Genomic DNA, 18,462 nt, shown 5'->3' on the forward strand with positions numbered 1-18,462 from the left:
CCATCCCAACTCAGCCCCCAACACTGAGCATCTCCCTCACAATTCCATCCCAGACCCCATAATAACAGGAGGGGCCTAGGGAGCCCTCTTCTCTCTTGAATACCATCAATAAAGTTCGCTGCACCCTCAAAAAAAAAAGAATCAATAGAATGGGAGAAAATATTTGCAAAGCATGAATCTGATGAAAGATGTATGCAAATTTTCTAAAAAAAACAATAAAAATCAAGCAACTCAATTAAAAGTATGTTTGAATGACCTGGAGAGACATTTATCCAAATTTTTGCTAATTGCCAAAAATCACATGAAAAGAAGCTCTCCACCACTAGTTATTAGTGAAATGCAAATCAAAATTATGATGTAATAATACTTTACACAGTAATAAAGATAAAGAATAACAAATATTCAAATGACATAGGGAAATTTAAAATCCCCATTCATATCTGGTAGGAATGTAAAAATAGTAGTCACTATGAAAAATTATAAAAGTTATTTAATTTATTAAATACATACCCACCACAACACCCAGAAATTTCATTCCTAGTTATGCATCAAAGAGAAATAAAAGTCCACATGAAAGTTTTCAGATAAATAATCTTAGTAGCAGTATTCATAATCAATAGCTCAAGTATCCATTAACTAATGAGTGTATAAACAAACTATTGTCCTTGTAGTTAAATATTACTTAGCCCTTCAAATAAAAATGATTGCTATATGCTATGACATTTATTAACATTAAAAACAATTTTCTAAGTGAAAGAACTAGGAATTGATCATATATTGCATGATTTTATTTTTATTGGATATTTTATTTACATTTCAAATGTTATTCCCTTTCCCAGTTTCCCCTCCACAAATCCCCTATCCCATCCCCCTCCCCTACTTCTATGAGGGTGTTCTCCCAGCCATACACCCACTCCCTCCCACCTCCCCACCCTGGCACTCCCCTACACTGGGGAAAGAGGCTTTCACAGGAACAAGGGCCTCTCCTCCTATTGATGCCCAAGAAGGTCATCCTCTGCTACATATGTGGATGGAAACATGAGTTGCTTCATGTGTACTCTTTGGTTGGTGGTTTAAGCCCTGGGAGCTCTGGGGTGTCTGGTTGGTTGATATTGTTGTTCTTCCTATGGGGTTGCAAACACCTTCAGCTCCTTCAGACCTTTCTCTAACTCCTCCGTTGGGGACCATATGCTCAGTCCAATGGTTGACTGCAAGCACCCACCTCCTCTGTATTTGTCAGGCTCTGGCAGAGTCTCTCAGGACACAGCTATATCAGGCTCCTGTCAGCAACTACTTCTTGGCATCTGCAATAGCATCTGGGTTTGGTGACTGTATATGGGATGGATCTCCAGGTGGGGCAGTCTCTGGATAGCCTTTCCTTCAGTCTCTACTCCATATTTTGTCCCCAGATTTCCTTTAAACAAAAGCAATTCTGGGTCAAAAATTTGGAGATGAGTGGGTGGCCCCATCCCTCAATCAGGGGTAGTGTCTAATCTCTGGATATGGTCTCGACAGGATCTCTCTCCCTGTTGTTAGTCATTTCAGCTCATCTCATCCCTCTTGGGTCCTGGGAGCCTCTTCTTTTCTTGATATCTGGGACTTTCTGGTGGCTACCCCAATTTGCCATCCCCCATTGCTACACACCTCTGTTCAATTTCCTGACCCTCTGTATATATCTCTGTCTCCCATACCTAATCCTGTCCCCCTTTTTCACCTCCCGCTCCTCTCTTCCTCCCAAGCCCCTCCTACTCTCTATCTCCCCTGAGTATTTTGTTCTACTTTCTAAGAAGGAGTGAAGCATCCACATTTTGTTCTTCCTTTTTCTTGAGCTTCATATAGTCGGTGTGTATTTCAAGCTTTTTGCCTAATATCCACTTATCAGTGAGTACATACCATGTGTGTCCATTTGTGATTGTGTTACCTCACTCAGGGTGGTATTTTCTAGTTCAATCCATTTGCCTATGAATTTCATGAAGTCATTGGTTTTTATAGCTGAGTAGTACTCCATTGTGTAGATGTACCACATTTTCTGTAACCATTCCTCTGCTGAGGAACATCTGGGTTCTTTCCAGCTTCTAGCTATTATAAATAAGGCTGCTATGAACATAGTAGAGCATGTGTCCTTGTTATATGTTGGAGCAACTTTTGAGTATAGGGCCAGGATTGTTATAGGTGGGTCCTCAGGTATTACTACTTCCAATTTTCTGAGGAACCTCCAGACTGATTTCCAGAATGGTTGTATCAGCTTGCAATCCCACCAACAATGGAGGAGTGTTCCTCTTTCTCCACATCCTTTCCAGCATCTGCTGTCACCTGAGTTTTTATCTTAGCCATTCAGACTGGTGTGAGGTGGAATCTCAGGGTTCTTTTGATTTACATTTCTTTGATGACTAAGGATGTTGAACATTTCCTTAGGTGCTTCTTGGCTTTTCCATATTTCTCACTTAAGAATTCTTTGTTTAGCTCTTTACCCTGTTTTTAATAGGATTATTTGGTTCTTTGGGGTCTAACTTCTTGAATTCTTTGTATATAATGGATATTAGCCCTCTATCAGATGTAGGATTGATAAAGATCTTTTCCCAATCTGTTAGTTGCTGTTCTGTCCTATTGACTGTGTCCTTTGCCTTACAGAAGGTTTTCAATATTATATATGGTATTCAGAGCAAGCATATTTTTAGAGCATAAATAGATTGATAGTTGCTTAGGGTTGATTTAGGGAGAAGGGAAATTGGGAAATACTAATTTTATGGGATTTCTATCAAGAATGAAAATTCTGAAACTATATTGTTGTATAATACTGTGACAATACCAAAACCCATAGACAGATCCTGTCATTTTAACAGGTGAATTATTATAAGTGTTAGTTACTTTATATTTCAGCAAAGGTATTGTAGTAGATTAACTATGTCTCTCCACAAAAGTGTGATAATTTGTAAATAAGTTATTTAAAGTTTTGCTCATGTTAAGGAAAATTATTAGCTTAATTTCTATTCAACTATGTCTGGGTCCCCATAGAAAGAAGACAATTTGAACAATGACACTCAAGAAAAGTGTCATTTGACAAGAGAATATGGAGTGTTGCAGTGCCAACCAGGTACTAAAGATTACTACTACAATCTAGAAAGACTTAAGAAAGGATTGTCCCCATAGAGGAAAGTATAGTTATGCTAACACCTTGATTTTAGACTTATAACTTCAAAAATCAGAGGCAATCTATTTTCTGAGTTTGGAGCACAACTCAAACATAAGTGCTACTATAGCATGGAGCTATAAGTCATTCCAAATTTTAATACAGTCTGTATTTCTGCCAACTATTTATGACTTTTAAATATCCAAATCCGAAGTGAACATTTGTATTTTACATTCAATGCCTCACAGATGTATTTAGCCTCTTTCATAAAATGAAGGCCAAGGAGCTACAAGAAGATCTCAGATCCTCACTCCAGAATTCCTGAGGACCCCATTCTACTTATGTTCACTGGATCATTTTGAAGCCACAATCTGAACATAAGCCATTCCTGAAGTTAGGTGATGAGGCCCTTAATGGTGGGACTATAAGGCTGCAAGTACAGGGAACCATAAAGGAGTTGGGAAGGGTTAACTCTGAGCAGGAAGTGGCTGCTATTTTCTGCCTCTTCCAGAAGAGATTCTGCCTCTCCTTTCCTGTTGGTGAGCTATCACATTCACAGAACAGTGCAGAGTTCTCTGCCTAAACTCCCACAGTGGTACTTTCTTCCCTGCCATGTGTTACCAACAGGGGTGGAGAACCTGTATCCCAGATCTCAGGAGGCTGGCACAGCAGGACCATGAGTTTGAGGCCAGCCTGGGTTATATATGGAGGTCCTCATGTGTTTCCTAAAAACTGTGACTGCTTTAAGCTTTTCTTTGTTTCCTTCATGTTATTACCACTTAGGTATACCAACTCATCCATTATCTTCAGCTCTTGAGACTCATCAGATGGGTGAATGTGCAAAGAATAGAAAATGTGGAGCATGGACACATGCAAGCATGTACACATGCACGTGTAGAAACATATTCTAGCAATTCTGCCAGACATACTCGTTACCAAAGCACTTAAGAGAAGGAGGCAGGAGGACAGTGCCTGGGCTACATAGAAAGATACTGTCTCAAAATGATGACCATTACTGAGGACTGAGAAGAATTCTATTTTAGACAGATTTCTGGGTCAGAATGTAGTATTATATTCCTTTATAGTAAGGAAATGAGTCCCTATAAAATGCCAGAGAACGTTACAAAGGAGTGAAAGGTCCACAATTTCTTTCTTCCATTGTCTACTGTGGCTTTTTTTTTCATCTTTTCAATATTTGCTTATGAGACAGGTCATCAATTCAAGACTTCAATTTCAACGTCCATAATTTGTCCAATGCATGCTTCTCTCTGTGACTTCTGGTTTTCAAAATGTACCGCTGTTGTCTCTAATAAAGTGTTCCAAAACAAAAAAAAAACAAACAAACAAAAGAAAAAGACACACAGTTCATGGTGTTCTGATAAAGTATCCCTAGGAGACAGCTACATTTTCTTTTTACATGTGGTGCTAGGATCAGAACCAAGGAGTTAAATGTACTAGGCCAGTATCCCACCAGTGACTCATACCGTCAGCCCTACAACCACAGCTTTGGAAAAATAAAATCAAATAACATGATAAGTTTTAATTTGTATGAACTGTCAGAAATGACACTGAGCTAAGAGTTAAGATTCTGTCCCATCTCTACTCTGACTTTAGTTCTCTGATCCTAAGTTTTCCCTTTTATATTAAACACAGATGACTTTGCATTGCCACTAACTCCCTTGAAGATCATATTCTCCCCCATTAACTAGACTCATTTAAAATTCTGAAAATGTAGCATGGGACCCCAAAGTGAAATAGCTTATCAATGAGCTCCTTCATTCTGATACTATTTTTTTTTTTGCTCATCTTGAATTTCTACTGGAAATAAAGTTAGTCTATTTCTTTTTAGCCCCTGTAATAGCATGATGTCGCTCTGTAAGGAAATACATGCCACTCGCTTTGCTACCCGACAATTGTGAGGTAAGTGTCATTGTCCTTCCATCTTTACTCCGTAAATGTGTCTTTATGAAACCTATAGGATAGTGACGAGTAAGCTTGATCCAAGGGGGGAAAACAACTTTGGCTCATTTCTTGCTTCTAAGTTCAAAGGCGCTTTGTGTAGTTTGTAAACTACTGGTTTTGATATAAATCAAAGAAATCCCATGCGGATATCCTTTGTCATTAAAAATGTACTGCATGTTGTTGCACGACTCAGCAAGTGTTCCAAAAGCCGCCCCTTCCACGGTTTGTACGATCTGGTACACAATGCTACACTTTTCCCCCTTTGTGTTCCATTTCTTTTTAATCTTCCTTTTATTCTCCTGCAGTCTTGTGTTTGCAAGAAAAGTCACTTGACCCTATTGACACTGCATTGTAGCTGAAGAAATGGAGTACACATCAGTTCTGCAGATGCTATAAAAATGTCTTTTTCTTTAACACAGCACCATGTGAGGTTTAAATTAACTTCCCAAATCACCACAAACCAGCTGAGTGTTTTTTTCACTGACTGAATATTCAGGAAGCAGTTTTATATTTAGCTTCAAAGTAATGAACTCTTCTATCCTAAGTGCCAATCATTGGCTTTTTGGCAACTCATTATGCAGAATGCCAAAGAGAAAACAACAAAGCACAATAGTCCTACAAAGAAATGACTATTAAATTGACAATGGAAGCTCAACTGAAATGGAATGATCACTTCAAAGAGATGAGGGGGAAAAAAAATACTGCTACTCCTGAAGCTTGTTCCTGGCTAAACAATCATTAAGAAACGAGAACAAACAAAAGGCAGTTTCTGATAAACAAGACTTAAGAGCAGTTTCCATTCACGGACCTTTGCTGAAAGACAATGAAAATATATACCTTTGTAAGAAACAAGCCATGATTCCACAAGGAACACTCAGAGCATGAGAAACATTGATGAGCCGAGAAAATGGGGGAAATGGTTTCAAACAAAAAAGACACCGAGTTTTAAAATGAGTACCATCAGGAATAATTTGATGATAAAATTAGTATACTAGGAAGTAACATAGAAAAGGTAGTGGGGTTTTTATTTTTATTTTTATTTTTACATTATTCAGAGAAAACAGGTTTTATGCTGGGCATGATGGCACTTCCAGCATTTGGGAAGCTTACGCAGGAGAAGCTGGTTAATCATGAGTTTGAGGCCCATTTTATTTCCCTAGAAAGGCATTGTCTCAAAAATACCTATCAGATTTCTTTAAGTCATATTATTTCTATAATTTAAAAGTAAGAAGGAACTACTTGAGGAGAAGATATGAAATGTCTGACTTCCAAATCAGTAGACGGTGGAAACAAAAACAAAGGAAACCTGACCAGTAACAAGAACCATCCCTGGAAACGCCTCAAAAAACCTAACAGTCACAATGTGGCCCAGCAATTCCAGGCCCAGACACATACCCAAGAGAACCGCAAATGTTCATAGTAGCATTAGCCACAGCAACTAAAGGGGACAAACAACCAAAGTACCAATCAATTGATGAACACGTAATCAAACCATGGTTTACCCATGTAATGGAATACAATTTGTCCACGAGACAGATGAATATCACCCATGCTATATGAGTGAGCCAAGAAAACCAGATATAAAAAAACCATACATTTGGGATTGCATTTTTAAAGCAAAAAGATTGAGGCTTTAATATATGAGAAAAAATTTTGCATAGCAAATGATTGCTTTAAAATAAATTATTTACTACTAGTGAATGCTTAGTTTCTATACCTTCTTTTTAATTTCTGAGGATTCCATACATGGACGCATGTATTTACCTTACTTCAACCCCTTCCTTGCATTTCCATTTTTATGACTAGTTCAGAATAGGCAAATTCACAGAAAGAAAGGACAGGTCACCAGAGGTAAGCAGATTCTGTTTCTTATAGCTTGTTTCTTAAATTCACTCCCCCTAAACCAAGCTTGGAACCCAGTGGACAGTGCTAGTGGCAAATTAAGATCTCTCTCTCTCTCTCTCTCTCTCTCTCTCTCTCTCTCTCTCTCTCTCTCCCTCCCTCCGTCCCTCCCTCCGTCCCTCCGTCCCTTCCTCCCTCCCTCCATCCCTTCCTCCCTTCCTCCCTTCCTCCCTTCCTCCCCTTCTCATTTCCTATTTCTCCTCTCCTTCCCTCACCTCTTCCTCTCTCCCTCTCCTCCTCTTCCTTCCTTCCTTTCTCCCTCTCTCCCCAATGTCTGTCACCGCCTCTCTCCTGCTACTGTGAACTGAACAGTTTTCCTCCACCGTGCCCTCTTTGCTTTGATGCTCTATCCAATTGCAGGCCCACAAACAATAGGAAATAGTAACCAGGGTCTGGAGCATCTAAGACTGTGAGCCCAAAGCAATCTTTCTTCCTGCAGGTTTACTATCTCAGACCAGCAAAAAGCCACTTAACATAGCATTTGTGCAACAAATGGCATGAGCAACCATTTTTAGCAATGTGGCTAGATAGCAAATCAACCTACATATGATGGTTTTATCAATTATCACAAATTATATCAATTTTTAAATAATATCGGTTAGCAGATTTTTTTTCTACAAAGCATTAGACAGTAAAACCTTCAGGTTATACATTTCAAGGAGCAAAACTGAGAGCTGAGGGTGTAGTGTGACACTTCCACACAAAGGAGAAGCTTCTGTCCTTTCCCAGCCTTTGTTCCTCGAGTATATTGTCTCAGGCTTTGTATCCTGTGTTAGAGACATTCTCCAGATAAAGCACTAGTGTCCAAAGGGTAAAACTACAATGACCAACTGTCCTGGTTCACCTGATGCTGCCTTTGTTTTGCTTCTAGGGATTATCTAGAAAATGGTCATGTTAGTCACTCTATTGAAAGGAAACTACAGTCTTGGAGACGATGCTTGGCTTTGAGTTTAGTCATACCCTGACCTCATCACACTCTTCTTTCCTTCCATAAAGCTGGCCATGCTAACTTTCTCAGTCTGTGATTCTATGAGTGCAATAAAAGACAACTCCACTGCTGCACACTTGTACTCACCAACAATAAGGCCTCCAAGTAGGCAGAGATTTGGGGATCGGAAAAGCAACAAAAAAATGGATAGCAGAAAGGGCACGAGCACTGGGAGCAGAAATGAGAACAGAGGCAAAAGGGTATTCCCTGGCTGATTCTCTACCACTTGTATTATAAGCTAGTTTTTTGAGTGTTAGGGGGCCATACTTAGGGCAGTACATAGCTCACTGACATCTTATAAAATGGATCAAGGCTTCAGAAGAGAACCTAGAAGCAGAGCTGCATATATATGGAAACTTGCTATGTAACAAATGGGGTTTTTCCTGTTCTATTTGCAATAGTAAGGAAAGGGAATCCACCCAGATGTCTATCTACTAATAAAATATGCTCCATATACACAGTGGAATTTTATGTAGCCATAAAAATGAAATTATGAAATCTGCATAAAAGCAGATGGAATTGGAAAATACTATATCAAAGTTGCTCAAGCACAAAAGGATTTTCTTATATGCACATCCTGCCTTCTAATCTGAGTGCATGTGCGTGTGCGTGTGCGTGTGCATGCATGCACGTGTGTGTGTGTGTGTGTGTGTGTGTGTGTGTATGTGTGCGTGTGTGTAGGGACCAGGAAATTCAAACAAGAAGTATAGGACTGGAAGAGAAGGCTTTGGCAGAGTAGAAGCAGGAAAAATGGTGGAGTGATTACTATATTGAAGTGAACGGAGACATAATGCTGGGGAAGGAAAGGTTTAGTGGGCATAGGGATAATGACTAGATAGAAATGGGAAGGAATAAGTGTTAAGGGAGGGTCAATCCAAACCAGGGTTTAATGAGAAGATCTCAAGCAAACCTGATAACAAATTAAAAATGAGTTCGAACAGAGGTATACCATGTAAGTAAATAAAGCTGCCTCCAGAAGTCATAGATTATTAAATGAAAATAATCCCAGTGCTGGATGTGGGATAGCTTTTTGAGGTGTTGTTTAAAGGATGTAGAGACTCTTAAAACAATGCAGGCAATTGCCATTTCTATTGGTTACCCACTAGAACAGGACAATAAAATCCTACTGCTGAGTACAGTAAATGCTTTGGTCACAAGACATACAGAAATCAAGTTGGAATTGAACTACAAACTTCCTGCCTACTGGATTAGCCCCCATATTACCAGAAGGTGGTATGTAGGCTGCTGGTGGAGAACTGTCATGAATAGTCATACTCAGTTATGACCCTGTGCTACCTCAACTGGCCACAGAAGACGTACCCACTCTTGCAATAATGGTAAGTCTCTTATGGGGATAAACAACCACATTCTGATTGGACATGGAGCCTACTCCACAGAAGAGAATTTATAGCTCATCATGTCAACCTAGTCAAAGTCTGTGGCTGGGGAAGACATAGGCACTAGTAGATAAGCTGCTGATGTTGTTTTGCTAAATAGACATAATGTTCCTATCAAATAAATGTCTTGATTTTTTATTATGATTAATAAATCAGTACAGCTGTTATCTTTGATCAGGCTTGTTTTCAGTATATGGCAGTTATTCCAGTGGTGCATAGCTGGTTAAAGTGCTGAGAATAACTGGTTTCTTAAAACTAATCCCTAAATAGGACATTTCTATCACTCCCTATCACGCTAGAGACAATTGTATAAAAGTATGTGGAATGAATGTAGGAGCCGAAGGAAAGAGTGGAGTTGTAGAATGGTTTTTCTAGGCACAGCATGGCTTTTGTACACTCAAACTGTCAGTGAGTGTGATTATCAACACAAGATCAGCATGGAATTGTACTCTGTCATGGAAAGAAGAGGTACCAAAAGGTCCCATTTCTTTGTAAGTATATAAATATACTTATTTAATGGTTTCTCAAGGAGAGAAAGAATATCTGCCTTATATAATGGCTTTAAAAAGAGATCATAAGCTTCAGAATGGAGGTGTTTTCAATTCCTCTAACCAAAAATGTGTTATTTATTACTTTACTCATAAAAATAAAACCAAACTACTAAATAGCTTAAATGAAGAAAATAGACATTACATGAATAAGATTTCAGTAAAACTGTCCAAAGGACTAATACAGGAAATACAATGTATAAAGATGCTACATGGCCTCGTTTGAATCCACCAATCCCCGTAACTATGCATCTGCTTCTGTACGCCCGCTTCTGCTTCCCCAATCCCTATAAAAGCCCCATGCTGGAGCTGCTGGGCGCGCAAGTCCTCCGAAGAGACTGTGTGCCCGCAGGTACCTGTGTTTTCCAATAAACCCTCTTGCTCATTGCAAAAAAAAAAAAAAAAGATGCTACATGAATCAGAGTAGGTTGGACTTCCAATGACTTAATGCACAAAAGTTTCACATTCACAGTATTGGACATGAACTAGTTCTCCATTATGTGAACAGAATAAAAGGTGGAAGAATCATGGGGCTCCATTATCTCTATAACCAATCTCCATGTCCATGAGCCATACAAAATGAGAGAAGCAAGAAAGACAGACAGAATCAGAGAGGGGTAGTGGGAAAGGGAAAGAATGAATAAATGAATGAATGAGTGTGATTCACAGAGAATTTTTTTCTCCCTCAGCCAAGAAGTGGCTTATATCATCTATGCTCAAAACTTAATCTGCCAAAACAAGTGACATAATGCTGGGAGATGGGAAATATAGTTATCTGATGTTTAGAACAAGAATAGGCGTTAGCTTTAGAATTAACAATATGGGGAATTAATAATCGAAATATGAACAATTGATTCCAGGTCTAATTTCTTATGCATAGAAATATCAGTAAACAGATTTCTATCCCAGATGGGCAGGTTTTTTCTGTGGAGAAATTAAATTGTCCTAGGACAAAGTCCCCAACCTTCTGACCCTGCTCCCTGCAAAATTGCCCTAAAAATGAAATAGAGTTGAAAAGCTTTATATAAGCAGGTCTCCCAAGCAGCTGCATATTCTTATAGAAGATGACATTCAAGGATGATCAGACATATGAAAAAAAGTATTGTTTATTGATAATAAACATGATAATAGCTCCAAGAAACTGAAGGGTGGAAGAACAATAATATCAACCAGTAAGCCTTCCCCAGAGCTCCCAGGGACTAAACTATCAACCACAGAGTACACATGGGTGGACCTATGGCTCCAGCTGGATTTGTAGCAAAGGATGGCCTCATCTGGCATCGATGGGAGGGGAGTCCCCTGGTCCTGTGGAGGCTCAAGGATGCAGCATAGGGAAATGCTAGGGCGCTGAGGAGGGAAGAGGTGGGCAGGTTAGGGAGAACCTTCATAGAGGCAGGGAGTGAGGGAAGGGGATAGTGGGTTTGTGGGGGGGGAAACTGGGAAGGGGAATAGCATTTGAAATGTAAATAAATGGGGAATAGCACTTGAAATGTAAATAAATTTAAAAACTGAATCAAAAAAAAGAAAGAAAGAAAAGAAAAGAAAATAGCTCCAAGAGAAACAGCAATAACTCAGGAAATAAAGAGAACTTCACTGCTAGTAAGAACAAAACAGGTATTGTAGAGCCAGACACAAATAAAATATATTGCACCTAATCCCCAAGGATCAGGGACCCACAGCATAAACAAGGGCAGAAATTTGTAAGAGCGAATACTTGAAGTGAAACATCATTTTCTGAACATGATAGGACCAACAGCTAGCTGCACCTGTGACATCAAAGCAGCTAGGGTTGCCTGCAAAAGCCATGCACAAGATCAAGACTGCTAACATCCTAGCACAGAGTGGGAAGGGGTTCAGGAGTCACCACCACTAACAGAGGAGCTAAGAACAGTTGATCTCTGAGGGAGGCAGAGTAAGTTTACCTTAGTAAGGGTGTGGTCTTAGTAAGTCAACCGTGCTCCAGAAGGAGCCCATACTCAGAGACAGCAAAATTGGACTAGGTGGACTATATTTAAAAGTTGGGGACACAAAGTTGGGAAGGTAGGGAGGTGAGGAGGATATGAAAGGAGGTAAAGGAAAGGAATGGAGTAGATATGATTTTTTAAAAAGGCGTTGTATGAAAATTTCAAATTAACAAAAATATTCGAATAAAAAATACTGCAGCACCAAACAATAAACAATATGCGAAATCTATGAGCCAATCAGAAAACAAGAAAGAGCTTGTGCAAATTTAAAAGGTTTTTCCAAAGCAAAATTTGTGACAATGTGAACCATAAAATTTAAGAAATTCTCAAGAAAATAGGACGGAAAAGCAAAGGAGCTGAAAATCCATTTAAAAACATCAAAAATATAGAGGACAAACACTGAACACAAACATTATAGGCAAAGAGAAGAAATTAGCAAAACGAATAAAATCAGAGAATTTTACTGAACTTCACAAATAATACTTTCTGTATCTGATAAGATCCTTTAGTACCCAGTACAAAAATACCCCACAGCAAGCTGCATCACCCTGGATTTTAGAACATCAAAAAACAAAGGGAAGTACTAAAAGCTTTTGAAAAAAGAAAAAGAAAACCGATGGCCTATAGCAATGCAAGCATTGTACCGGCAATACCACGCCTCATCAGGACCATGGGATCCTAAGAGACAACTGAGCCATGCCTTCAAGTTCTGAACAAAACTGACTTTCAGCTGAGAAGACTGCAGTACAAACCTATCAATCAAAAATGACAAAGGAATCAAAACAGCTTCCCTCCAAAAGTTTCTATCTCACACATTATTTATTAGGAAGTTACTGGAGGCATGGCTCCAGCTAAATAGAGCAAAATAGAGCAGTAAGCCAAGGAAAAGAAGTCACCGAGATCTAATAACCAGTGGATCCATCCAAGACTGAAGTGAAAAGAACTCACAGGATGACTGACGACATACATTAGTACCAGAAAGCAATCATGTCAGACTGAAAAGAAAGGAAAGAGGACTCTAGAAAGAAAACTATCCATTAAAAACAGCAGGAATTAAGAAACTGTACACTTTAAAAATGAAACCACCTCAGGAGACATATAAGACAGCCTAAACCCTACAATTAAGAGAGACATCATGCAATCAAAAACTTAGGTAATACAGTTCCAATGGAAACTTTTGGGAAGAACTCCTTTAATGAAGAAATCTACTCAAGAAAGAGATAATCAAAATTAAAATCTTAATGGGATCCTTCAGCGAAATTCATTCGTTTTCCAAAGTCTTAAATCAATGTAAATATAAATCTAAAAACAAGAACCATGGAAATGGGGAAATACAATTCATCAATCTCCCCAGAATGAACCTAAGCAGTAAAACAAAGAAGGTATTTGGGACAGCTGGAATTACTTTGTTTTTACCTTCTTCATCTTTGCTCCTTCTTTGAACCACAGACATAAGTAAAACTTCAACAGCCATATAACCTTGACAATGAAAGTCACACCCTAATGATGATGGCCAACCAGGAAGCAACGAGTATCTGGATGTCTAATGAGTCATGGAGCCTTGAACATGAACTCTGGGCTCGCTTCACATGAGAAATAATTCCTTTTACTTGTTTTGTTTTTTATTTTGTATGTCATGGTCTCCTGTGTAGCTCAGTGGAGATCTGACTAGTCTCAAATACAAAATCATCCTGCCTCTGTTCCCCAAGTGCTGGAAATTAAAGGAGTCAATCACTAAGCCTTGATCAAAACTAAATTTGTACATGTTAAGTTTCTAGAGTTTTGTCTTTATTAACTGGCAAACAATCTATAAATGGTTCCTTCAACGTAAAGCAAATGTTACAATCCTGACAATGTAATAAATCATTTTAGAAATAAAATAATGTTTAAAGAAGAAAATACATGGGATTTTCTCACTTGTCATAACAGGGCATCAATCAATACTATTTACAATTGAAAAAAGGTTTGAAAAAACATAAGGACACCAACTTTTGAGTATTTTCATCACTTTTTCCTCAACTTTAAAGGTATCTGTTGGAAATTGATATCCCTAGCAAGATATGAATGTTTGTCTCCATTTTATATTATTTTATATATTCCACTAAATCCTAGCAAAATTACATTTTTATTAAAATATGTATAGTGTGATCCAAATTTCATAAAAATGGTTCCTTTTACTTACCACCGGTCTTTAGGTACACAATGACATATAAGGAATCCAGCTAACCTGGATAGTTAAGCATTGTCATTGCAGGATGACAAGATTTAAGGGAATTTTAGCTCTCAACATTTTATTTTGAATGGCTGGAATTTTTATAATGAACATGTACCATTTTTAGAAGTACAATAAAATCATTTTTGAAATGAGATTACAGCCAATGGTCTCCAAAAATCTCAAAGCTCTGAAAGTATGATTTAATGTTGCACAAAGGAGACACAGAACCATAATTCAGTGGCAAGATGTTCAATAATCTTTTTGAATAAGTGCTATTTCACTGACTCATTTATTCTCTGTTGATCACGGCTCTTTGTCTAAGCCCAAGGCCTGTAAAAAAAACACTAGATGACCTCAAATAACCTTAAAAATGTGTATTCTTACCAACTGAAAGCAAAACTCTTAATAGAGATGAAAACTCAAAAAAACATGTAGCTCATATTATTTTGCATTTTCCTAGAAAGATGAATAAATATCAATTTTAAAATAGTATAACCATAGTATTTAATAGAATTGTCACCTCTTTATTGAAAACAAGAGTCCAAAAATATCATCTGTTGATTAAAACATTTCTAATTTCCCTAATCTCCCAGCTATTTTATACCTCTCCTTTTGCACAGATTCTTACATTCTTTCCTGCATCTATATTTGGCCAAATGCCATTTTCTGCAAAACTCAAGAATTTTCCAACTCCTACTGCCAGCATATGGGAAATAACTCTGTCATAACAGTTCTCAGAACCACCACATATAATCATCAAGGAGATGAAATCCACCCTGCTGTCAGCTGCCAAGCCAAGCCAGGCTGTACCTGCCTAAATAAGGTCTTTCTTTATATTACATTTGCATGGAAGGATCTTATAAGTTTATATCCACTCTTCCAGCTGTTTGGATTAAAATCAGAGACAGACTGTGTAGATACCTCAGTGGGCCAGATCACTTGCTAAATAAGCATGAGAATCAGACTTCAAATACTCAAGTCCCTGGTACCAACAGGAAAAAAAGCCAAATATGGCTGTATGTACATATAAACCCAGGAACATTGTGGTGGATACAGAGGATAAGAGGATTGCTGGTCACCAGCCTCATTCAGGTTCATTCCCATCTTAAAGAAATACCTTGGAGAGCGACAGAAGGGGACACCCAACATCCTTCCCTGACTTCCGTACAAATGACTAAACACACACACACACACACACACACACACCACAGACATGCACAGAGAGAGAGAGAGAGAGAGAGAGAGAGAGAGAGAGAGAGAGAGAGAGAGGGAGAGAGAGAGAGAGAGAATGCTTTTCTCTGGAGACCATGATCTTAAAACTGTGAGTATTCATCCCTTCAGTCCCACCATGCTCTCAGTTCCTGGAATTTAATAAGATTTCATGTGTGTTGGATGGGTGCTAAATAAATATAACACGTAACAAAGGTTGTCCAACCCACACCCTCAGGGCCACACCCATGACAGCGATGAATTCAGCCCAACTCGTTTGCAGATCACCACGTCACAATGTCAAATGGTTGGACACTCACGACGATTTCCTTAACCTATTGAGAACAAAAATAAAAATGGTTAGAAAATTTTCTTTCCCTTTATTGAGGTTGAAAAATATATGTTTTCAGTTCTTTGAGGGGAGAATAAAAAGGAATATTTATTGAGTAGTAGCTATGTATCAGGAGCCTCACTTATACTCTTATTTCATGTTCTTAATAACCCTACTTATCACTCTTTTTAATTGCAACAGCCAAACTATTTAACTGAAAGTATATTACGGACACCCATCAATCAGAGTAGACACTGTTCCAGGCTTAACTGAGCTCAGCTATGAACAAGTGTTCTACACATGCTGCAAATAGGAACTGAATGTCAATCCTAAGCATATCACAGAAAGGCAAATGAATGTTCCCAAGTAAGGCAATGTATCAAACCCACGTGGCAGCCAAGTGAGAAAGTGCAGTTGAACCTCATAGTCGTTGTTTTCCCAAAAGCTGTGTTGTAATAATCCTTACTCCACACATCACATGTAAGTACACACACTGCTTTATACCATTGCTTTGTTATTTTAATAAATAGGAGCTGTGTGTTTTTATTACTTTCGACACCAAATGTTTTAGCAAAAGATACAGTTATTAAATAATGCTTTTTGCTCCTTTTGTATTTCCTAAAGTCTATGTTCTTTAAATGAGATCTACAAAACATAGCTCTTTTTAGCAAACGTATTTCAACTGCTGGAAAGTATACCCACCATTATGATGTTCTGTGGAATTCAAAGCAATAGTTTATATCCTATATACTTCACTGTTGGCTGATGAATTCTACAATTTTTCAAAGAATTGTGTGTCCAAGGAACCATTATATATCCATCTGGGGACATGGTTATTTACTGAAGCCTTCAATCAGCCATTGCATACCACTGTGGCCAGACAATGAACATCATGCTGAATCCCTACTAGGAATAAAAACATTGAACAATGTTTGGTTTGCTCTGATGTTGTTTTCCATTACAGCCCTGTAGAACATTCTAATAGATTTGCTTCTGCTATGAAATCTGTTCTCCTCTGCAAAGAACAGAGGAATGTTTTCTTTCACTCAGTTTTGCTGGCATGTCATTGATCTACAGACAATCTGAACAGTCCTATTTATGACCAAATTTATTTTTCTGGCAAAAGAAAATGAACCTAAGCAAAGATTATCACTTAAAAACATTTTGAACACATGATTTCTCCCGTGTGCGTGCGTGTGTGCATGCGTGTGTGCGTGCATGCGTGCGTGCATGCGTGCGTGCGTGCATGCGTGCGTGCATGCGTGCGTGCATGCGTGCGTGCATGCGTGCGTGTGTGTGTGTGTGTTGTGTGTGTGTGTGTGTGTGTGTGTGTGTGTGATTAACAAAACTACTGGTAAGTGTTTGATTCAGAGTAGGAAATGCTAAAATTGCTTTATTAAAAAAAATCAACTAAACCACTAAATACATAGTTTGCAACTATATCAAAATAACTATATACATAGAACGTATTATATGAGTATTTTTCTCTGTAATGTAACTTTTGGATCTTCTGTCTAAGTCATGGGAATGGCATCCATAATAGTAATTGGTATGACACAGACATCAGCAAATCAAAATGGAAGCTAACATTAGCCCCAAGGCTGACGTCTAGAGCAAATCTATAGTTGATGGCTAGTCAGAAGTTATTGTGAGTTGCAGGAATGGATAAGGTCACTTGAGACTTAGCTCAGTTATTTATTAAATATTTTTAATATCATATTTTAATTTGAGTTATATATTAATATTACTAAAATCATCAGTATGTTGGTGATAAATTAACCTCTCAATCCATTTACAATACTCAAAATGTCCACTAGTACTTTCCAAACACTAAGCCCTCAGTCCAAACACCTCTTGCCTAGTCAGCTATGATATTTATCCTGTGACACTAATCTTCACTAGCTATAGCCATTACAACTCAGGGTGAACTCACAATCAGAATCAATCAAGTTCATGGTGCATAAAGTTAAGGTGATCAGCTGACCATGTTCCCAGTCTTTGGAATTTTTATGTACGTGGAGGTTAATTCTTTCCTGGCAGGAAATGAATTTGGAAGATGTTCTGACAACAGTATCCGTGAATACACAGTGGATGACAAGAGTTGGAGATTCATTCATCCAAGTGGAAACAGCTAATCATAAAAGTAGGTGCAACCACGTCAATCAGCTGCACACAGGGCAGATGTCAATTCTGCTAACAGGGAGGACAGAACCCAAGGAGACCTGTTTGTGCTTTACAAAATGAAGGGTTCAGAAAAATGCAACTAGCAGACAGCCTTGAGAATTTTTTTTTCTGGGTGGAACTTACCAACAGTACAGCAAAAACCCACTGCTACTGAGCCACCAAAAGTCTGATTCAAGCCAACATCCAAGAATGATGGGTCTCAAAATGTAGTTCCCCAGCAACATGAACACCACTTGACAACTTCAAAGGAATGCAAAGCCCCACTGACTTGGAAGTGCAGAGGGCGCACTTGAGCTGTCACAGACCATCCAGGTGGTTCTGATCAAAAAATCAAAATTGAGAACCAGATCTGTAAGCCGTGTTTGCCCTGGGTGCAGCATTACCTAGAAGCAGACTGCTTCTGCCCTTTAGGCATCTCAAAGGCAGCATCCCCTTGAGTCAGATTCTCCAGTTTTTCAGAAATGCTGATGGAAGAACTCCCTTCTCTGCAATATGTTTATGCTTATTGCCTCTAACTAATAATTAGCCATCTCCAAGTAGCTACCCAATGCAATATGGACTTTAGGAAATGGTAAGTCAAGAAAATTGAAGTATGAAGATGTCCCCTAAAGATTACAGATGCTATATCTGAC

General features: G+C 38.5%; 1 protein-coding gene across 2 annotated transcripts in view; it reads right to left on the reverse strand.

Annotated features, from left to right (window-relative positions):
• Positions 1-13,658: 13,658 nt before the first annotated feature.
• Smarca1 (SWI/SNF related, matrix associated, actin dependent regulator of chromatin, subfamily a, member 1) overlaps positions 13,659-18,462 on the reverse strand; it is an 86,492-nt gene continuing 81,688 nt past the window's right edge. For both annotated transcript variants that reach the window (XM_006257526.5, XM_063280088.1), the window contains one exon: positions 13,659-15,650. In XM_006257526.5, coding sequence (XP_006257588.3) covers positions 15,600-15,650 — 51 coding nt within the window. In that variant the 3' untranslated portion in view covers positions 13,659-15,599. The remainder of the gene's footprint in view (positions 15,651-18,462) is intronic.

This window comes from Rattus norvegicus, chromosome X (assembly GCF_036323735.1).
Source record: "Rattus norvegicus strain BN/NHsdMcwi chromosome X, GRCr8, whole genome shotgun sequence".
In the NCBI taxonomy this organism is placed as follows: Eukaryota; Metazoa; Chordata; class Mammalia; order Rodentia; family Muridae; genus Rattus; species Rattus norvegicus.